This window comes from Mobula birostris, chromosome 9 (genome assembly GCF_030028105.1).
Source record: "Mobula birostris isolate sMobBir1 chromosome 9, sMobBir1.hap1, whole genome shotgun sequence".
Classification (NCBI taxonomy): Eukaryota; Metazoa; Chordata; class Chondrichthyes; order Myliobatiformes; family Myliobatidae; genus Mobula; species Mobula birostris.
Window position 1 is genome coordinate 17151270 of NC_092378.1, and position 23635 is coordinate 17174904.

At 41.6% G+C, this 23635-nt stretch overlaps 1 protein-coding gene across 6 annotated transcripts in view; it reads right to left on the reverse strand.

Moving 5' to 3' along the window:
* cped1 (cadherin-like and PC-esterase domain containing 1) overlaps nt 1-23635 on the reverse strand; it is a 279536-nt gene that overhangs the window by 168648 nt on the left and 87253 nt on the right. For all 6 annotated transcript variants that reach the window (XM_072267562.1, XM_072267559.1, XM_072267558.1 and 3 more), the window contains exon 7: nt 19891-20033. In XM_072267562.1, the coding sequence (XP_072123663.1) occupies nt 19891-20033 (143 nt within the window). The remainder of the gene's footprint in view (nt 1-19890; nt 20034-23635) is intronic.

Sequence of the window (23635 nt, forward strand, 5' to 3'; positions counted from 1 at the left end):
GATCAGTACTTGACGCTATGATGTTGTAGCTGTTACAGAGACTTGGATGGCTCAGGGGCAGGAATAGTTACTTTGAGTGCCGGGTTTTAGATGTTTCAGAAAGGACAGGGAGGGAGGCAAAAGAGGTGGAGGCATGGCACTGCTGATCAGCGATAATGTCACAGCTGCAGAAAAGGAGGAAGACATGGAGGGATTATCTAGTGAGTTACTATGGGTGGAAGTTAGAAACAGGAAGGGGTGAATAGATGTACTGGGTGCTCTTATAGACTGCCCAATAGTAACAAGGACATCGAGGAGTAGACAGGGAGACAGATTCTGGAAAGGTGTAATAATAACAGGGTTGTTGTGGTGGGAGATTTTAATTTCCCCAATATTGATTGGCATCTCCCTAGAGCGAGGGGTTTAGATGGGGTGGGGTTTGTTAGGTGTGTTCAGGAAGGTTTCCTGACACAATATGTAGATGAGCCTACAAGGGGAGAGGCTGTACTTGATCTGGTACTGGGAAATGAACCTGGTCAGGGGTCAGGTCTGTCAGTGTGAGAGCATTTTGGAGATAGTGATCACAATTCTATGTCCTTCATCATAGCAGTGGAGAGGGATAGGAATGGACAAGTTAGGAAAGTGTTTAATTAGAGTGAAGGGAAATAGGAAACTATCAGGCAGGAACTTGGAAGCATAAATTGTGAACAGATGTTTTCAGGGAAATGTATGGCAGAAATGCGGCAAGTGTTCAGGGGATATTTGCATGGTGTTCTGCGTAGGTACATTCCAATGAGACAGGGAAAGGATGGTAGGGTACAGGAACCATGGTGTACAAAGGCAGTTGAAAATCTAGTCAAGAAGAAAAGAAAAGCTTACCAAAGGTTAAAAAAACTAGGTAATGATAGAGATCTAGAAAATTATAAGGCTAACAGGAAGGAGCTTAAGAATGAAATTAGGAGAGCCAGAAGGTATCATAAGAAGGACTTGGTGAGCAGGATTAACGAAAACCTCAAGGCATTCTACAAGTATGTGAAGAGCAAGAGAATAGGATGTGAGAGAATAGGACCAATCAAGTGTGACAGTGGAAAAGTGTGTATGGAACCAGAGGAGATAGCAGAGGTACTTAATGAATACTTTGCTTCAGTATTCTCTATGGAAAAGGACCTTGGTGATTGTAGGGATAACTTTCAGTGGGTTGAAAAGCTTGAACATATAGACATTAAGAAAGAGGATTGCTGGAGCTTTTGGAAAGCGTCAAGTGAGATAAGTCACCAGGACCGGATGAGATATACCCCAGGCTACTGTGGGAGACAAGGGAGGAGGTTGCTGAGCCTCTGGCAATGATCTTTGCATCATCGATGGGGACAGGAGTGGTTCCGGAGGAATGGAAGGTTGCAGATTTGTTCCCTTATTCAAGAAATGGAGTAGAGATAGCCCAGGAAATTATAGACCAGTGAATCTTACTTCACTGATTGGTAAGTTGATGGAGAAGATCCTGAGAGGCAGGATTTATGAACATTTGGAGAGACATAATATGATTAGGAAAAGTCAGTATAGCTTTGTCAAAGGCAGGTCGTGCCTTACGAGCCTGATTGAATTTTTGAGGATGTGACTAAACACAATGATGAAGGTAGAGCAGTAGATGTAGTGTATATGGATTTCAGCAAGGCATCTGATAAGGTACCCCATCCAAGGCTTATTGAGAAAGTAAAGAAGCATGGGATCCAAGGGGACCTTGCATTGTGGATCCAGAATTGGCTTGCCCACAGAAGGCAAAGAGTGGTTGTAGATAGGTCATATTCTGCATGGACTTTGGTGACTAGTGGTGTGCCTCAGGGATCCGTTCTGGGACCCCTTCTCTTTGTGATTTTTAAAAAATGACCTGGATGAGGAAGTAGAGAAATGTGTTAGTAAATTTGCTGATGACAAAGGTTGGGCGTGTTGTGGATAGATAGAGGGCTGTCAGAGGTTACAGTGGGACATTGATAGGATGCAAAACTGTGGAAGAGGCAGATGGACTTCAACCCAGATAAGTGTGAGGTAGTTCATTTTGGTAGGTCAGATATGATGGCAGAATATAGTATTAATGGTAAGATTCTTGGCAGTGTGGAGGATCAGAGGGATCTTGGGGTCCGAGTCCACAGGATACTCAAAGCTGCTGCGTAGGTTGAATCTGTGGTTAAGGCGGCATATGGTGCATTGGCCTTCATCAACCGTGGGATTGAATTTAAGAGCCGAGAGGTAATATTACAGCTGTATAGCACTCTGGTCAGACCGCACTTGGAGTACTGTGCTCAGTTCTGGTCACTTCACTATAGGAAGGATGTGGAAACCATAGAAAGGGTGCAGAGGAGATCTGCGAGGGTGTTGCCTGGATTGGGGAACATGCCTTATGAGAATAGGTTGAACGATCTCAGCCTTTTCTCTTTGTAGTGACGGAGGATGAGAGTTGACCTGATAGAGGTGTATAAGATAATGAGAGGCATTGATAGTGTAGATAGTCAGAGGCTTTTTCTCCAGGGCTGAAATGCCTAACACGAGAGCGCACAGTTTTAAGGTTCTTGGAAGTAGGTACAGGGGTAAGCTGTTGTTGTTGTTTTTATTTTTACGCGGAGAGTGGTGAGTGCGTGGAATGGGCTGCCGGCAACTTTGGTGGAGGCGGATACAATAGGGTTTTTTATGAGGCTCCTGGATAGGTACATGGAGCTTAGAAAAATAGAGGGCTATGGGTAACCCTAGGTAATTTCTAAAGCAAGTACATGTTCGGCACGGCATGCTGGGCCGAAGGGCCTGTATTATGCTGTAGGTTTTCTATGTTTCTATATTTCTATGACATTATCCTGCCCCTGAGCATTCTCATTCGAAGAGATACAGACTCTATTCAGAAGTTACAGACTCTATTCAGAAGTTTATTTATCATATAGTTCCCAATACATATTGTAAAATAAAACAAAATGAAAAGCAGAACTAAATGAATGTAACTAATTGATAATCTTGATGAAGCATTTTTTTGGTTTTTGGAGAAAAATGTTATACAGCATGGACAAACATGGAATACGTTGATTACATAGTAAAATAGATAATTCTATTACACAAGTCAGGGAACAGCGACTCTAATTATCCAGAAACATAGGAAGCATCAACATTATTTAGGAACTGGAGAACAAAATGCTGGAGGAACTCAGTGGATCAGGCAGTATCTATGGAGAAGAACGAAGAGTCAATGTTTCAGGCTGAGACCTTTAATCAAGACTTGAAGATTCTTAGCCCGAAATGTTGACTCTTATTTCTCTACATGGATGCTTCCTGATTTGCTGAATTCCTCCAGCATTTTGTGCACGCTCCTCTGGATTTCCAGTAATGTTTTATGTTTAAGAAAATTTTGGATATGGTTTACTGGCACTTCAAAAGCCACATCCCATTGGCAGCCCTAACATCTTAACTGTGCCTCTGTGGCAAGTCTCATACATTGCTAAGTGATGGAACGAGTAGATGTTTTGGACTGATTGTAAGGGAAGAAACTGTATTGTAAAGTGCTTCCATTTGCATGCTCCACTATTAAACTGCTAAGGTTTCATAATATTTGTGCTTCAGACTTGCATGTGGTCACTGCAGGGATGCCCTTAAATTGATAAGCTGCTCAGGCAGTGTTTGCAGAGCCTTCCTATTTTCATTTTCCTTCAAACTGGCCAGGCACGGATTATGTGACAAAATAGAAACATGGCTCTTGTCCATTGGAAGCAGACTTTATACTTGTCCTGACATCCAAAGGAAATATTTATACAATATATTGCACTTTTCACTGTGAGGGTCCAACTTTGAGCTGAACAAACATTGTTTTGTTACATTGGAAAGAAACCCACATTTAGAAGTGCTAATGGTTAAAGGAGATTTTTGGTATCTCATGTCTTGGAACTTGTAGCTCCAAATACAAACATCTCTTTTCCCCATTGTAAGTACAGGCCAAAGTTGAACATCAAGGATGCAGATCGACTCACTGACGAGAGGTCACATGGGCAGATAATACACCACTGCTAATTGACAGCTTGCGTCAAGGATTGATGGTACAATATGCACTTAGAGTGATGCAGCGGCAAGCACAAATGGTCCTTTTTCCTCATTTTCCACATACAGTACACAAAGAGAGACAACATCTTCCCTGGCCTCTTCCAAAACTGTTCAATCTGACCCAATTTTATAGATAAAGGCTAAACACAAGAGTTCCATACTCTTCCTCCACCAAAGCAAAAATATGGTGTGCTAAAATATGTTGTTCATTTTCTAGTTTTTACACTAGAATTTCACTGTGTCTGAACATTCCTACAGCGTTGTGCATTGTTATGAACTTTTCCTTGTCCAGAAGCAAGACCACAGGAAGTTCCAAATAGAATCCTTGTTATTCTGCATTGCCTCATAGGACCATACTGAAAATCATAGCAACACTCCTCATTTCCTCAGAAAGCAGATTCAAATTCCACTTTCAGTTCAAGACTCAGAATCACAACCTAACAGATCATAACATGTTAAGCAGATATAACTATTGAAATAAGTGGGAAACTTTTTATTTACGGAATTCATGATCTTTGTTGTACTGTACTTTATTTATCAAAATTGTTAGGAAACCACTCTTCAACATATGCAGATGTTTGATTTGGGAAGTCTTTCTTATGCAGGCAGCAATCTCTTTACTCCCTCTGCTGGTAATGAACAGTATTGTGGGCAAAAATAAACTGCCAGAGAAACTCAGAGGGTCAAACAGCATTGGCGGAGGCAGGGAGATAGATAGTTCATATTTTGGGTTGAGATCCTACATGAGGGCTGAGAGTGTAGAGGGAAAATATCCTGTAGGGTTTTGGAGGCTTCATTAAAACTTGGTAAACTTCCCAAATCCTTCTATAGAGTGTCAATCTCTCTAATATTAAAGAAGGATAAAGATCCTGCTCAATGTGCATCTTATAGACTAATATCTTTATTAAATGTTAATTCTAAAATTTTTTTCTAAATTATTAGCAAACAGATTAGAAAAAATTCTCCCTTTTATTATTTTGGAAGACCAAACGGGTTTTATTAAAGGTCGGTACTCTTTCTATAACATTCGCACGCTGTTAAATATTGTTTATACCCCCTCACAAAATGTTCCTGAGTGTGTTATCTCTTTAGATGCTGAAAAAGCTTTTGATAGAGTAGAATGGCCTTACTTATTTAAGGTGCTTGAAATGTTTAATTTTAGCTCGAAATTTATATCCTGGATCAAACTGTTATATCATTCTCCTATGGCCTCGGTCCGTACTAACTCTCTAAGCTCACCTTTTTTCCCTCTTTTTCGAGGCACTCGACAAGGTTGTCCTCTTAGTCCTTTATTATTTGATATTGCATTAGAACCTCTTGCAATTGCCATTCGAGAATCTCCAAATATTATTGGGATAACTCGGGACTTAAAGTCCCATAAAATATCACTCTATGCTGATGACTTACTTTTATATATTTCTAATCCTCAAAAATCCATCCCTGCTGCTTTAGATTTATTAGCACAATTTAGTCTTTTTTCAGGTTATAAATTAAATCTTAGTAAGAGTGAACTTTTTCCGATTAATAAACAACTTCCCTTGTATCATAACTTTCCGTTTAAATTAATAATTATTTCTCATATCTTGGGATTAAAATTACTTATAAACACAAAGATTTATTTAAGACTAATATTTTACCCTTAATTGATCATATTACTCAACTTTCATCTAAATAGTTTCCATTATATTTAACTTTGATTGGTTCATATTAATGCAGTTAAGATGTTTATTCTGCCAAAATTTTTATATATATTTCAGGCATTACCGATTTTTGTTCCAAAATCTTTTTTTGATAAAGTTGACTCTAAAATTTCTTCATTTATTTGGCAAAATAAAAACCCGAGACTGGGTAAAATACATTTACAGAAAGCTAAGAGAGATGGAAGTTTAGCATTATCTAACTTTAGATTCTATTATCAGGCAATTAATATTCGACATATGAAATTTTGGTTACTTGACCAAGATACACTATCCATCCCTAAATGGGTAGTATTGGAATTACAATCTGCTCAGGGCTATGCACTTGGCTCTATTTTAGGTTCCTCTCTTCCTTTCGATTTGAAACGCCTCAAACTGGACTCTAACCCGATAGTCAAATATACCTTACGTATTTGGTTTCAATTCAGAAAATTTTTTGATCTTAACCAATTTGGGCTAGCAATCCCTATTTTAGGTAACATATTTTTTCCTCCCTCTTTCACGGATCGTGCATTTCAAATTTGGAAGACTAAGGGTATTTTACGGTTTTTGGATTTATTTTTAGATGGTTCCCTTATGTCTTTTGAACAATTATCTAATAAATATAATTTACCAAGAATACATTTTATTAGATATCTTCAAGTTAGAAATTTCTTAAGTACTATACTTTCTTCCTTTCCAATGCTCCCTCCTACATATATTTTAGATACTATAATTAACCTTAATCCATGTCAGAAAGGTGCAACGGCTATTATTTATAATATTATTATGAAACTTAGGAAAGCTCCATTTGATAAGATTAGGTCAGATGGGGAACAAGAATTGAGTTCTATTATTTCCGTGGATGACTGGGGGCAGATTTTACAATTAGTCAATACTTCCACTATCTGTGCTAAACATTCCCTAATTCAATTTAAAGTTGTTCACAGAGCACATATGTCCAAAGATAAATTAGCTCGTTTTTATTCTCATATTAATCCTTTTTGGGATAGATGTCCGGGGCAGATAGCTTCATTAACTCATATGTTTTGGTCTTGTCCTACTCTGGAAACTTTTTGGAGAGACATTTTAAATATTATCTCAAAGGTATTGAATATAGTTATCTCTCCTCATCCTATTACTGCTATCTTTGGATTACCTAAAATTTCCAGTAATCTTTCCTCTTCAGCCCGTAGAATGATTGCATTTCTTACTTTAATGGCGAAAAGATGTATCTTACAACATTGGAAAGAGCCTAATGCTCCAACTACCTTTTTTGCGTTTTCCCAGACGATATTATGCTTAAATTTGGAGAAAATTAGAAGTAATCTTTATGATTCCTCACTTAAATTTGAACAGACCTGGAGATCTTTTATTCAATATTTTCATTTAATGTAATTATTTTTTCTCTTTTGTTTCATATTTATATTCCCTTCTTGCTTTTTTTAAAACTGTTTTTAATGGAGGTCAGGTTTGAGGACGTGATTTTAAGTTCTTTAACTCTACCTGTTTCCAAGTTAGCCCATTGCTTTGCTCTTAGTTTAGTTTAGCTGCACGGTGGGTTTTTTTTGGGGTTTTTTTTTCCTTTTCTCTATTGATATATAAAATTAGTATACTATTATTTTACCTTATTATTTTGTTTAAATTGCACTGTTTGTATCAATTTTTTTCTGTATTAATATCTCCTGTAATTTCTAACAGTTTATTAGTGCTTATATGGTTTACCTTTTGTATACTTATTCAATAAAAAGCTTTAAAAAGAAAGGAAAATATCCAAGTTAAAGAGGCAGGAGGAGGAGGGGCAGAGGTATGATAGATGGAACCAGGTGAGGACCAAGTTTACCAGGGAGAGCCAGGTGGGGGAGTGGGAGAGGTGAAGTCAAGTCATGTTGGTTGGTGTATGACAGCTAGAAATAAGGAACAAGAAGAAAATAAAAGGGTCTGTTAGAACCATCTGAGGAAAGGGGGAGGCTGAAGGTAGAGACAGGGGTGGGAATGTGATACGAAGAAAAAAAGGTGACAGATTCTGGAATCTAATGAAAGGAAGGTGGTTTGGAAGCAGATAAATAAGGGAATAGAGGAAGACTAAACCAGGTGGGGGAAGGCACTGAAACTGGGTGATAGGAAAGTGTTATGGAGGAGAGGAGTAGATAGAGAGAACAAAAGGGGATAGAGAAAGGAGTACAGGGAGTACAATATTGGAAAATTCAATGTTCTTGCAATACAGAAATGGAATTTTCCTACTGTGATCTCCAAATAATCTCTCCAACATTTGCCATTTAATCCCTCAGTAATAATTTCCCCCAGCTTCATCCTCTCCTCTTCACTTGGACTTGGTCACCATCAGTAAAGACAGCCATCACACCTTCAGTCTCCTCATACAAGTCATCTTATACAGAAACACACATCAAAGTTGCTGGTGAACGCAGCAGGCCAGGCAGCATCTCTAGGAAGAGGTACAGTCGTCGTTTCAGGCCGAGACCCTTCGTCAGGACTAACTGAAGGAAGAGTTAGTAAGAGATTTGAAAGTGGGAGGGGGAGGGGGATATCCAAAATGATAGAAGACAGGAGGGGGAGGGACTCCCCCTCCCACTTTCAAATCTCTTGCTAGCTCTTCCTTCAGTTAGTCCTGACGAAGGGTCTCGGCCTGAAACGACGACTGTACCTCTTCCTAGAGATGCTGCCTGGCCTGCTGCGTTCACCAGCAACTTTGATGTGTGTTGCTTGAATTTCCAGCATCTGCAGGATTCCTCGTGTTTGCGATCTTATACAGAAGTTGAGATCCCAGCACTGGTTCCTATGATCCACCACTTGTTAAACTTCACCAATCAGAAAAGGTTCATTTACGATTCCTCACTCTCTCCTGCTAGCCAGTCGACTTTCTGTTCTTGCAAAAAAATTACCCACTAAACCACAAGCTTTTATCTTATCCTACTTCTTTAAAAAAAAACTCCAATAAATTGACCAAACATGATTTACATTCCTTGAGTTTTTTTTCCCCCGAACTTTGCAACTTTTCACTAGATTGCTTGTGGAGTTGCTAACTTTCAACTTCAATGTCCCAAGTTCAATTCTGACCTCTGGTGCTCTTTCTCCAGCCTCTCTGGTTTCCTCCCACCCTTCAAAAAAGCACACGCAATTAATCACTGTAATTTGCCCCAAGCATGCAGCTAAGTTGTTGAATCTGGAGGAAGTACATGGGACTGTGAGAAGAATTGGGAATTGTGGTAACAATTGCAGGCACATGCTTAGTGGACCAAAGAGTTTGTTTCCGTGTTTTATCTCACCATGATTTTCTGAGAATAGCATCTTATGCTGGGTTTCAAACCATTTTTTAAATTTTTTGTAATCCATAATTTTTCAGTTGAAACTGTAATGAGATTTATACAACACAGCACAGTAAAGACACTGATATTAGATTATTGTTTATTGATCACAGCTTCACCTTTAAAAATATAATTCCAAGCAAATTCATCACTAAAATCTGGACCATGGGAGTCAACATCTTCCTCTGCAACAGGATCCTCGACTTGCTGACCAACAGACGCCAGTCTGTAAGGATAGGCAGCAACACCTCCGCCAAGATTATTTTCAACACTGGTGCTCTACGAAGCTATGTCCTCAGCCCTCTGCTCCTTATACACTCATGACTACATGGCCAGATTCTGTTCTAATTCCAAAGATACTGCTGAAGTGGGCTGCATACCAAATGATGAAGAGCCTTAGTACAGGAAGGAGGTAGAGAGCTTAGTAACATGATGTCATGATAACAATCTGTCTTCCAATGTCAGCTGAACAAAAGAGCTGGTCATTGACTTCAGGAAAGCTGAGCAGTGAACATACTTCTGTCTACATCAATGGTGCTGAGTTCAAGAAAGTTGAGAGCTTCAAGTCTCTAAGAGTGAACATCATCAGTAGCCTATCCAGATCCAAACATATGGATGCTTTGGCAAGGAAAGCTCACCAACACCTCTACACTCTGAGGAAGCTAAGGAAATCTGGCATGTCCCTGTTAACCCTTACCAACTTATAATGAAGCACCATAGAAAGGATCCTAAGTGGATGCACAAGGGCTTGGTTTGGCAACCACTGTGCCCATGACTGCAAGAAACTGCAGAGAGTCGAGGACACAGTTTAGTACATCACAGCCTGCCCTTCATGTACCCTGTCCATACTTCTCACTACTTTAGTAAAGCAGCCAGGATAATCAAAGAATCCACCCACCATAGTCATTTTCTTTTCTTCCCCTCTCCCTCTACCGGGCAGAAGATACAAATTCCTGAAAGCATGTCGCATCAAGGTTAAAGACAGCTTCTACCCACACTATTATACCATTACTGAATGGTTCCCTAGTACAATAAGATGAACCCTTTGACCTCATAATCTACCTCGTTATGACCTTGAACCTAATTGTACACCTGCACATTCTCTGTAGTAGTTCATTCTGTATTCTGTTTATATAATGATCTGACCAGTATGAATATGATGTATGACAAGGTGATGAGAGGCATTGATCGTGTGGATAGTCAGAGGCTTTTTTCCCCCAAGGCTGAAATGGCTAGCACGAGGGGGCACAGTTTTAAGGCGATACAGAGGAGATCTAAAGTAGTGAGAAGTATGGACAGGGTACATGAAGGGCAGGAAGTAGATACAGAGGAGATGTCAGGGGCAAGTTTGTTTTTTTTTTAAAATGCAGAGAGTGGTGAGTGCGTGGAATGGGCTGCTGGCAACGGGGGTGGAGGTGGATACGATAGGGTCTTTTAAGAGACTCCTGGACAGGTATATGGAGCTCAGAAAAATAGAGGGCTATGGGTAACCCTAGGTAATTTCTAAAGTAAGGACATGTTCGGCACAGCTCTGTGGGCCAAAGGGCCTGTATTGTGCTGTAGGTTTTCTACATTTCTAAGCTTTTTACTGTATCTTGATCCATGTGAAAATAATAATGAGAATAAACCAACAGACTACCAAACAAGGTCTTCAACTCAATTCATCATGTTGACCATGTTGTCTGCTTGAGCTATTCCTATTTCCAATGATTGACCCTTATCCTTCTAAACCATGGGTTCCAACCTGGGATCTGTGGATCACTCGGTTAATGGTAAGGCTCCATGACATTAAGAAAAGTTGGGATCCCCTGAAATCTTTTCTATCCATGAATCTGTGTAAATATCTTTTAACTATTGTATTTGTACTATCTCTACCACTTCCTTAATGTCTCGGCACAATCTTCATACAGCGTGGGGGTTGATGTCTAACTAACTCACCAGTGGGAGATAGAAAATGCTAGCCAAAATGGCAATGTTGCAATAGCAAGTAGACTGGGAAAATCTGATTGGTGCTAGATTCTAGGAGGGTGAATTTCTAGAGGGCCTATGAGATCGCTTTTTAGAGCAGCTCGTGGTTGAGTCCACTAGGAGATCAGCTATTCTGGATTGGATGTTATGCAATCTACCAGAATTGATTCGAGACCTTAAAGTAAAAGAACTCTTAGGGAGAAGTGATCATAATATGCTCAAATTCACTCTGAAATTTGAGAAGCTGCTGCTAAAGTCTGACGTATTAGTATTACAGTGGGGTAAAGGAAATCATAGAGGCATGAGAGAGGAGTTGGCCAGAATTGGCTGGAAAAGAACACTGGCAGGGATGACAGCAGAGTCGCAATGGAAGGCACAGGATATACAGATCCCAAAGAAGAAAAAAGTATTCTAAAGGCAAGACGAAACAACCGTAGTTAACAAGAGGTCAAAGCCAACATAAAAGTCAAAGAGAGGGCATATAACAGAGCAAAGATTAGTGGGGAGTTAAAGGATTCCAACAGAAAGCAACTAAAAAAAAGTCATTAAGGTAAAAAGTAGAACAAGAAAGTAAGCTAGCCAATAATATTAAATAGGATACCAGAAGTTTCTTCGGATACATAAAGTGTAAAAGAGAGGTAAGAGTGGTTATTGGACCGCTGGAAAACAATGCAGGAGAGGTAGTAATGGGGGACAAGGAAGTGGTTTCTGGGTACTTGGAGGCACATGATAAATTAGGCTATAGTCAGAATGGTTTCCTTTAAGAGAAAATCTCGCCTGACAAATCTGTTAGAATTCTTTGAAGAAATAGCAAGCAGAATAGACAAAGGAAAATTGGTTGATGTTGTATACTTGGATTTTTAGAAGTCTTTTGACAAGGTGCCACACATGAGGCTGCTTAACAAGCTAGGAGCCCATGGAATTACAGGAAAGATCTTAGCATGGATAAAGCAGTGGCTGACTGGCAGGAGGCAAAGAGTGGGGATAAAGAGAGCCTTTTCAGGCTGGCTGCTGGTAACTATTGGTGTTCCACAGGGCTCTGTGCTGGAACGGATTGTTTTTAACGTTATGCGTCAATGATTTGGATGATGGAACTGATGGCTTTGTTGAAAGGCTTGCCGATAATATAAAGGTAGGTGGAGGGGTGACACACATCAAAGTTGCTGGTGAACGCAGCAGGCCAGGCAGCATCATGTTGCTTGGCCTGCTGCATTCACCAGCAACTTTGGTGTGTGTTGCTTGAATCTCCAGCGTCTGCAGAATTCCTCGTGTTTAGGTGGAGGGGTAGGTAGTTTTGAGAAAATAGAACAGCTACAGAAGGACTTAGATTAGGTCCTTTAACATCTGCCGGACGATGTTGAGGATGTTCTACGAGTCTGTGGTGGCCAGTGCGATCATGTTTGCTGTTGTGTGCTGGGGCAGCAGGCTGAGGGTAGCAAACACCAACAGAATCAACAAACTCATTCGTAAGGCCAATGATGTTGTGGGGATGGAACTGGACTCTCTGACGGTGGTGTCTGAAAAGAGGATGCTGTCTAAGTTGCATGCCATCTTGGTCAATGTCTCCCATCCACTACGTAATGTACTGGATGGGCACAGGAGTACATTCAGCCAGAGACTCATTCCACTGAGATGCAACACAGAGCGTCATAGGAATTCATTCCTGCCTGTGGCCATCAAACTTTACAACTCCTCCCTTGGAGGGTCAGACACCCTGAGCCAATAGGCTGGTCCTGGATTTATTTCCTGGCATAATTTACATATTACTATTTAATTATTTATGGTTTTATTACTATTTAATTATTTATGGTGCAACTGTAACGAAAACCAATTTCCCCCGGGATCAATAAAGCATGACTATGACTATTAGGAGAATGGGCAAAGAAATGGCAGATGAAATATAGTGTCGGGAAGTGTATGGTCACGCACTTCGGTAGAAGAAATGAAAGAGGTGACTATTTTCTAAATAGAGAAAAAATACAAAAAACTGAGGCACAAGGGGACTGGGAGTCCCTGCGCAGGATGCCCTAAAGGTTAATTTGCAGCTTGAGTCTGTGGAGAGGAAGGCAAATTAGCATTCATTTTAAGAGAACTAGAATATAAAAGCAAGGATGTAAAGCACTTTATAAAGCACCGGTGAGACCTCACTTGGAGTATTGTGAGCACTTTGGGCCCCTCATCTTAGAGAGGATTTGCTGAAACTGGAGAAGGTTCAAAGGAGATTCACAAAAATGATTTCAGGGTTGAACAGCTTGTCGCATGAAGAGCATTTGTTGGCGTTGGGCCTGTATTCACTATAATTCAGAAGAATAAGGGGTGACCTCATTAAAACCTATTGAATAGTGAAATATCTTGATGGAGTGGATGTGGAGAGGACATTTCCTCTGGTGGGAGAGTCCAAGACCAGAGGACACAGCCTCAGAATAGAAGGTTTTCTTTAGCCAGAGGGTGGTGAATCTGTGGAATTCTTTGCCTTAGGCAGCTGAGGAGGTCAAGTCTTTATGTATCTTTAAGGCAGAGGTTGATAGATTCTTGATTGGTCAGGGCATGAGGGGATACGGGGAGAAGGCAGGAGATTGGGGCTAAGAGGGAAAATAGATCAGCGATGATGAAATGGCAGAGCAGACTTGATGGGCTAAATGGCCTAATTCTGCTCCAATATTTCATGGTCTTATGGTCAGTCCAACAAGTGCTTGCCCACCTCACCATGACTGATTGTACTTTCAGTGGGATTCCATAAGACATAGAAGCAGAATTAGGCCATTTGGCCCATCAAGTCTGGGCTGCCATTTCACCACGATGGATCTGTTTCCTTCTCAACTCCAATCTTCTGCCTTCTCCCTGTAACCTTTCATGCCCTGACTAATCATGAACCTATCAGCCTCTGCCTTAAATACACCAAATTTCCTCGCAACTCAGGCCGATACTGATACAACATGCAAATTTCCGGGGCATGTTGTCCAGAGTTTCAAGCCACGGCGAGTGTACGTTGCAGAGCCTCCCAATCACTCAAATTGCCTAGAAATAGTGAAGAATATGCCACCAATGTCATTCATTTTCCCAAAACCATCCCATCACATTCCTGATAGGGGATGGGGTGATAAACCATTCCATTCACAAGTGCTGATGGCGTGCACTGTCGATGTGATGCTCTGGTCAAACCCTTGCACTGGATGCATAAAGAAGCCCTGTATAAGGAACGGAAGGAGCATATCACCTCGTAGTGACCCTATTCTCCTGCCCTGTGTGAATCATGCATCAGCTTCTGCAGAACACACAAAACTGGAGTGGAAACAAATTGACCTTGATGCTGAGCCTCTGCCCAAGGAGAAGCTTGCAAGGAAATGATTCGATGATGGCCAGTTTCCACTGCAGCTCTCCAAACTGTCGTGCATTTTCCATTGAAGGCAGTCGGAAAGAGCTGTTGCCAGACTAGAAGTGGCCAAAGCTTTCTCCATCAGCAGCCTCTGGCAAAGAAATACTGAATGATGATGGAAGTGGAGTGGAAAAACTAAAATGGAAGCTATAAGATGGTTATTGTCAACCAAAACCATCACCCTCTGCCTTAAATATACATTAAAAACTTGGCCTTCACAGCTGCCTGTAGCAAGGAATTCTACAGACTCACCACTCTTTGGCTAAAGGGATTTCTCCTCATCTCTGTTCTAAAAGGATTCCACTCTGTGCTGCATCATCTGGTCTTAGACTCTCCCACCGTAGGAAGCGTCTTCTCCACATCCACTCCATCAAGACCTTTCACGTTTCAGTAGGTTTCAATGAGGTCACTCCTTATTCTTCTCAATTCTAGTGAATCCTAGGGCCATCAAACACTCTTCATATAACAAGCCATTCAATCCTGAAATCTTTTTCGTGAACCTCCTTTGAACCCTCTCCAGTTTCAGCACATCCTTTCTAAGATAAGGGGCTGAAACTTCTCTCAATACTCCAAGTGAGGCCTCATGAGTGTAAAGTCTCAACGCTATATCCCTGCTTTTATATTCTCATCCTCTTGAAATGAATGCAACATTGCATTTGCCTTCTTCACCACAAACTCAACCTACAAATTAACTTTCAGGGAATCCTGCATAGGGACTAACAAGTCCCTTTGTGCCTCAGTTTTTTGTATTTTCTCTTCATTTAGAAAATAGTCACCCCTTTCATTTCTTCTACCAAAGTGCATGACCATACATTTCCTGATACAGTATTCCATTTGCACATCTTTGCCCACTCTCCTAATCTGTCTAAGTCCTTCTGTAGCCTCTCTACTTCCTCAAAACTACCTGCCCCTCCACCTATCTTCATATCATCGGCAAACTTTGTAACAAAGCCATAAATTCCATCTTCCGAATCATTGATATATAACATAAAAAGAATCGTTCCCAATACAGACACCTGTGGGAACACCAGTAGTCACTAGCAGCCAAACAGAAAAGACTCCCTCTGTTCCCACTGTTTGATTCCTGCCAATCAGCCACTACTTTATCCATCCTAGAATGTTTCTTGCAGTACCACAGGCTTCTAGTTTGTTAAGCAGTCTCATGTGTGACACCTTGTCAAAGGCCTTCTGGGAATCCCATTCAGTGATTCTTCTTTGTCTATCCTACTTGTTATTTCTTCAAAGAATTCCTGCAGATTTGTCAGGCAAGATTGTCCCTTGAGGAAACCATGCTGACTATGGCCTATTTTATCACGTGCCTCCAAGTACCCAAAGACCTCATCTTTAAGCAACTCCAACATCTTCCCAACCACTGAGGTCAGACTAACAGGCCTATAGTTTCCTCTCTTCTGCCTCTCTCCCTTCTTGAAGACTAGAGTAGCATTTGTTATTATGGAGCAGGAGCTCCCTTTTAAATGTGGCAGGTGTGAAATGGCTGATTTAGCACATAACTCACACAAACACTGTTGGTAAAGCCTAAAACAGGCTTTAAATGTGCTTGACAACCATTACTCACTTATGAGTTCATGATAGTTTTTATTCGTGGAAGCTACCCCACTCTAATTAACAACCTGAATTTCTACAGTGACTCCCTCACACTTGGGTAATCAGTTACACTTCTTGACAAAACCAATCCATTGCACTGTTTTGTCCCACTTGTTCGAAACATAAGGTCATTAAACATTCTGTGATCATATGCCCTACTTCACATGCTTAAACTTTGTTCCAGCTTTGCTGCTCTGTTTCCTGACCCAGTTAAGTGCTGCTCCCATTTCAAGATTCTTTCCTTTGATTTCACATTTCTCAGGAGCCTCACTCCTTCTCTATAATTTCATCTCAAGTATCTGTTCCCATCAAACATTGGCCTCTTGAACATTTAGATTAAGTTAGATTAGATTCAACTTTATTTTCATTGTGCCGGGTACAGATACAAAGCCAATGAAATGCAATTAGAATCTAACCAGAAGTGCAAAAGAATAGTATTATTTACAAAATAACTGTGAATAAAAAGTAAGTGCTACAGCACACAAATATAAAAGTACTGAGACAGTACAATATGGGTGCAATACTGCTTAGCGCTGTGATGTGAGGTTCAGCAGGGTCACAGCCTCAGGGAAGAAGCTCTTCCTGTGCCTGCCGGTGCGGGAGCGGAGGCTCCTGTGGCGCCTACCGGATGGGAAGAGAGTAAAAAGTCCATGGTTAGGGTGAGATGCATCCTTGATAATGCTTTTCGCCCTGCCCAGGCAGCGTTTATGGTAGGTGTTCTCAGTGGTGGATAATTGGGTGCTGATAATCCGCTGGACAGTTTTCACCACACGCTGGAGTGCTTTGCGGTTCGATACGGGACAGTTGCCATACCACACTGAGGTGCAGTTGGTGAGTACGCTCTCAACGGTACAGCAGTAAAAGTCCGTCAGTATCCTGGGACAGAGATGAGCTTTCTTGATGCTGCTGCGCCTTTTTGATAATGATGGAGGAGTTCAGGGATAAATTTAATTGCACCACTGGTATCTATCTATGTATCTATGGTAGCCATGCTAGAGAACTATAATCTCCTGGCTACAAGTATCTCCAACGTGTGTGGTCTATTTTCTCATCTTAAATCAAGTCTCTGCACAAGGTGGAGATATATCCTTGATTATATTCACTAAACGGTCACACACTGGTGGATATGCATTCAGTGGTGACTCTACTAGCGACCTCCTGTATGTAATGATGTTGCCACTGAATGTATGTTTGTGATCTCCTGCTGCGGTAGCCCATCCACGTGAACTGCTTTAAGCATTCTTCAAATGGCATCCAGTGCCAACCTGATTTTCCCAAGCTACCTGCTTATTGAAATCCCCCATGAATATCACAACCTTTCCCTTATTACATGCCTTTTCCATCTCCCACTGTAAATTGTATCCCAGATCCTGGCCACTGTTTGGAGCTCTGTATATAGCTCCCATCGGGATCTTTTTACTCTTGCAGTTCCCTAACTCTACCCACAATGATTCTATATCTTCCAATCCTATGTCACCCTTTTCATTATTTACCAACAGCACCACCCTTCACCCTCTTCTCCAAGGATTGTCAGCTTGTCGTGGTGGAGAAGCTTGTGTGGTCCTGTGATCCCGAGAGCAATGCCGTCTGGAGCTATGCTCCTGGTAGGGTCATTCATGGTGGTAAGGTCGAGGGTGAGGTCCCTGACAAAGAACAATCCAAGCAAGACCTCAACGGTGCAACAGGCAGACGAAATTACTTCAAACTCAACGGCTGTGAAGGCGGATGAAGGCTGCAACAAATCCATCAGCTCCAATCATCATGGTTTCCATGCCATTGGAATCAGTTGGTTGATTTGTGAAATATCGTGTGCTTCTTGGAATGCAACATCAAGTACACATTAAACAAATACGCACAGGCGTCTTCACTCTGTGAGCCACTTCTTCAGAATGAAGGCCATCATCCTCGACCTCAAGGGATAGCCACGATGACGACCCTTCACCCACTGCCTACATGCCTATCCTTTCGATACGATATGTATCCTTGGATGCTGGGCCCCCAACTATAATCTTCTTGCAGCTGCGAATCAGTGATACCCAAAACATGATACCTGTAAATACACTGCGTACATTCAAATGTGACACCTTCAGTCCGATATTCACCGGCCTTTTCGATTTTACCCCTATGTTAAACTTCAGCTCATCCTACTGACTACAATTTTGCCCTGTCACCTGCCCGTCTCTCCTCTCAGTCTCACCACACACTGTATCTACTTGTACGCCAACTACCCCATCCTCAGCCCTATCACTCCTGTTCCTATGCTCCTGCTGTTGGTTTAAACCCTTCCTAAAAGCTCCAGCAAACCTGCCCATAAGGGTATTGATCCCCCCGGATTCAGGTGTAACCCTAATGTGTGGTCATTCCTTCCCCAGAGGAGATCACAATGATCCAGAAATCTGAAACCCTGCCCTCTGCACCAGCTCCTGAGCCACACATTCATTTGCCATATCACCTATTCTTACCCTCACTGGTGCTGGGTACAGGCAGCAATCCAGAGATTTCTACCCTGGAGGTGCTGCTTTTCAGCTTTCAATCTTGCTCCCTATATTCTCTCTCCAGGACCTCCTTCCTTTTCCTACCCATGTCATTGGTGCCAATATGTTCCACAGCTCCTGGCTGCTCATCCTCCCCCTTTAGAATGCAGTGGATCAGATCCAAGGCATCCCTGACTCTGGGACCTCAGAGGCAAAGTACCATTCAGTTGTCCCTTTCACATCCACAGAATCTCCTGCCTGCTCCTCCAAGTACTGGGTCCCCGATCTCTACTGTTCTCCTCTCTTCCCTTCTGAGCCGCAGAGCCAGATTCAGTGTCACGGACCTGGTGGCTGCAGATTCTTCCAGTTAACCATTCACCCCAACAGTATCCAAAGTGGTATACATCATTGAGGGCAACGGCCACAGCGGTACACTGCACTGGCTGCCTATTCTGCTCCCCCGCCACCCCCTGACAGTCACCCAGGTACCTGCCTCCTGCAACTCAGGGGTGGCTACCTCTGTGTAGCTTCAACCTATCACCTCCTCAGTCTCCTGTATGAGCCAAAGTCACTGAGCTGCAGCTCCAGTGCCTCAACATGGTCTCCAAGCAGATGCAGATCGATGCACTTTATGCGGATGTAGTTATCAGGGAGACTCCCAGAGTTCCAACATCTCACACAAAGAACATACCACTAATTCCGGACTCATTCTTAGAGCATTAGCTATGTAGCAGTAGACAGAAACAAACTTATTTGAAACTTGCTTAGAGCTGTGTCTGTGCTCCTCCAAGCCTGTTCTATCACTCTAACACTGACCCACTCCAACAATGACTGCTCCACTTACACCTCCCCTCTTTTTATTGGCTCGCTTATGTTTATCACGACTGTTAGTGTTGGGAATACAGTGTGTTTAAGATATTATGTTTCTGAAGTCATCTGTCACTGCTAGAAAAACTGTGCTCTCTTCCTACAGTAAATGATGGGGGAAAATTCATCACTGTCAATGAAAAAAATGCTGACAAAGGATTTTGTCTCTCAGGAAATGAACTTTTAAGGTCAATTTCAGTTTCTGAAGGCTGCAATATTTTGGACTTTATTCATGGAATTACAGATTTGCATATGTAATTGGCTGAAGTCTTTCAGTAAGATTTGCAATAATTTTAGGTCCCATGATCAGCAGACAAGAAGTAGGTAGAATTAGCAATTTACAAATGTGGAAGCTCAGACCACATATTCCCAATTAACATAAGCAATTCTGCCTTTATTATTTTCAAGAGAAATATTTCAATGCATTTTTGTGGCACAGGAAATATTAATATAATTATTACCATACGATATTAAATATTGTAGCATTTAGATTTCAAATGAGAAAATAAGTCTTAAACTCCATTGGTACCAGTGGTCCGTTTACTCACCTTTCTGATGTTCCTTTACTGCTAGGGGAAAATTCAATATTCACTTCCGCTATTAATAATAGTTGTGTGATTTGCTCCTTCATGTTCTCAAAGGCCTGTGCAGAAGCAGCTGTCCCAAAGTACTTTTCAAAATATTCCAGAAGCTGAAAAAACAATTTACTTGTTTAGACAACTCATATTTGATGCAATTTTCTAAACAGAGTTACTATAAAATAGAATCCCGTCATCAATATATGCAGTTTATTTACACATGCAGAGAAAAATAACTCAGAAGGGCCTACCCCCATCACAGGATGGGAAGAGACTGTTCAAACCTCATTCAGTAGAAATGAGGAAACTTCTCTATAAAATTAGTTAATCACATCCCAAGCTCTGAGATTTACTGCCTAAAACCCTCCACCTCTGCATGTTGCTCATTTCTAGGGTGATCCTAAAGAATCAACTTCTTCAACAATTTATTTTCAGTGACCTGCTTTAATATTCCTTATAAGGTTATTTGTTCTATCTCATCTCCTAACATTCATGAGGAATGTAGAAATACTTGTCATTGCTGAACATCCATTGAGAGAGCAGAAAATGCAGTTATTATCTTCAGGTAGATGCAAGAAAACCTCCGCCTTCACATATTTCCTTAGGTATCTCAGTTTTGGAATTTCTCCCATTCTCCCATCACCATACCGATTCCTCCTAACGTATTAGGAAAATAAATACTCTCCGTATTTGTGGCTGTTATATCCAAAGTACCTGTAACACACAAGCTAGGATTCTACTTTGATATTCCTCAAATAGAATTACTTTCCAACTGTGATTTCCATGAGACTATAAGACATAGGAGCAGAATTAGGCCATTTGCCCATCGAGTCTGCTTCGTACCTATTCACTAATTTGAAGCAGGAATAGAATAACAGTTGAGATCAGGGATCACCAAGTTTCCTACGACATCTACCACGTTTATTGCTGGCGTTCCAACCATTTTTCAGTGTAAACTATTATTCACCACATTGCCTAATTTTGTGACATGACGTTGTTATTTTCCATTTAAAAAAAACACAACTTACACTTCCTGCAGTTTCAGGCTCTGGCCACTGGGTGACAGTGTAAAACAGTAAACTCATTCTGGCTCAGCTAGTGTCACCATGGATTCCTACAGTCACATGCATGCTGATTTAGTTTTTAAACTCGAGTTTTCGCAATAGCTTATATTTGTTTCTGAAATTAATTTCCATTATTTCATAGAACTTCTTGTCTGCGCAGCGAGTTTTGCTTTCCCATGAATAATCCGCAGCGAATTCTAGCTTGCTCCTAATCCAGCTATTTCATATCAGGACCCTCAGAATCAGGTTTAATATCATTGGCATATGTCATGAAATTTGTTAACTTTGTGGCAGCAGTACAATTCTATACAGGATAGATATAGAAAATAACTGAATTACAGTTTCACATTTATTTTAAATAGTAATTAAAATAAGTAATGCAATAAAATAAATTTTAAAAAAAGTAGGAAGTAGTGTTCATGGGCTCAATGTCTATTTAGAAATCAGATGGCAGAGGGGAAGAAGCTTTGCCTGAATCATTGAGTGTGTGTCTTCAGGCTTCTGTATCTCCTTCCTGATGGTAACAGCGAGAAGAGGGCATGTCCTGGGTGGCGGGGGTCCTTAATGATGGACGCTGCCTCTCTGAAGCGTCACTCCTTGAAGACGTCTTGGATACTATGGAGGCTAGTACCGATGATGGAGCTGACTAATTTTGCAACTTTCTGCAGCTTACTTCGATCCTGTTCGGTAGCCCCCGCCCCCCATACCAGACAGTGATGCAGCCGGTCAGAATGCTCTCCATGGTACATCTGTAGAAGTTTTTGAGTGCTTAGATGAGAAACCAAATCTTCTCAAACTCCTAATGAAATATACGCTTGTAGCTGCTGTCTGGCCTTCTTTAAAACTGCATCAATGTGTTGGAACCAGGTTAGACCCTCAGAGATATTGACAGCCAGGAACTTGAAATTGCACATTCTCTCCACTTCTGATCCCTCTGTGAGGATTGGTATGTGTTCCTTCGTCTTACCCTTCCTGAAGTCCACAATCAGCCCTTTCATCTTGCTGACGTTGAGTGCCAGGTTGTTGCTGTGACACCATAAAACTAGCTGGTATATCTTGCTCCTGTACACCGTCTCATCACATCTGATATTCTCCAAACAATGGTTGTATCGTCAGCAAACTTATAGATGGCATTTCAGCTATGCCTAGCCACACAGTCGTGGGTGTAGAGAGAGTAGAGCAGCGGGCTAAGCACACATCCCTGAGGTGCTCCAGTGTTGATTGTCAGCAAGGTGGAGATGTTATTGTCAATCCACACAGATCGTGGCCCTCCGGTAGATGTGAGGAATAGCAAGGCAGTGTTCATGGACCATTCAGAAATTCAATGGTAGAGGGGATGAAGCTGCTCCTAACGCGCTAAGTGTGGGTCCTCAAGTGCCTGTACCTCTTCTCTAATGATACGAGAAGCGTACATGTCCTAGACGGTGAAAGTCTGTAATAGTTGACCGTTGATAAGGTTGCTGAGGCGGCAAACGGTGTATTGATCTTCAAGACCCCTGAAGTAATGTTGGTGCTCTATAAAACACTGGTGAGCTCACACTTGGAGTATTATGTTCAGTTCTGGTAGCCCCATTATCGGAAGGACGTGAAAGCTTTAGAGGGTGCAGAGGAGATTTACCAGGATGCTGCATGGACTGGAGAGCATGGGTTAGGAGGAATGAGTTTCCCTTTGGGGTGACGGCGGATGAGAGGTGACTTGATAGAACTGTACAAGATGATAACCATAGATCGAGTAGATAACCAGAGACTTTTTTTCGCCTCAGGGTGGAAATGGCTAAAATGAGGGGCATAAGGTGATTGGAGCAACATATAAGGGTCGCATCAGGAGCAAATTTTTGTTAAACTCACAGAGAGGGGAGGGTTCATGGAACACCCTGGTCAGGGATGGTGACAGAGGCAGATACATTAGGGCCATTTAAGAATCCATTAGAATGGCACATTGACAGAAAAATGGAGGGCAATGGAGGGTTAGATTGATCTTAGTGTAGGTTAAAATGACAGCTCAAAATCATGTGCTGTGCTGTAATATTCTATATTAATGGTGGATGCCCCACTGTCTTGAGACGCTGCCTTTGAAGATGTTCTTGATGGTGAAGAGGCTTGTATCCGTGATAAATCTAGTTTAATCTTAAACCTTTGCAGTTGCTTTCAATCCTGAGCATTGGGGCCTCCATATCAGGCAGTGATGGAACCAGTCAGAATGCTCTCTGAGTTACATTTCTAGAGTGTGTGGTGACATGTCTAATCACTTTAAACTCATAATGAAATACAGCCACTGACACATCTTCTTCATGATTTTCTTTCAAAAAGTCTTTTGAATGTTGAAAGGCCTATACAGAATAGATGTGGAAAGGATATTTCCCATGGTGGGGGAGTCTAGGACAAGAGGGCACAGCCTCAGGATAGAGGGGCGTCCACTTGAAACAGAGATGTGGAGAAATTTCTTCAGCCAGAGGGCAGTGAATTGGTGGAATTTATTATCACAGGCAGCTGTGGAGGCCAGGTCGTTGAGTGTATTTAAGGCAGAGATTGATAGGTTCTTAACTGGACACAGCATCAAAGGCCGGGGAGTGGGGCTGAGTAGGGAGTAAAAGGATCAGCCATGATTGAATGGCAGAGCAGACACGATGGGACAAATGGCCTAATTCTGC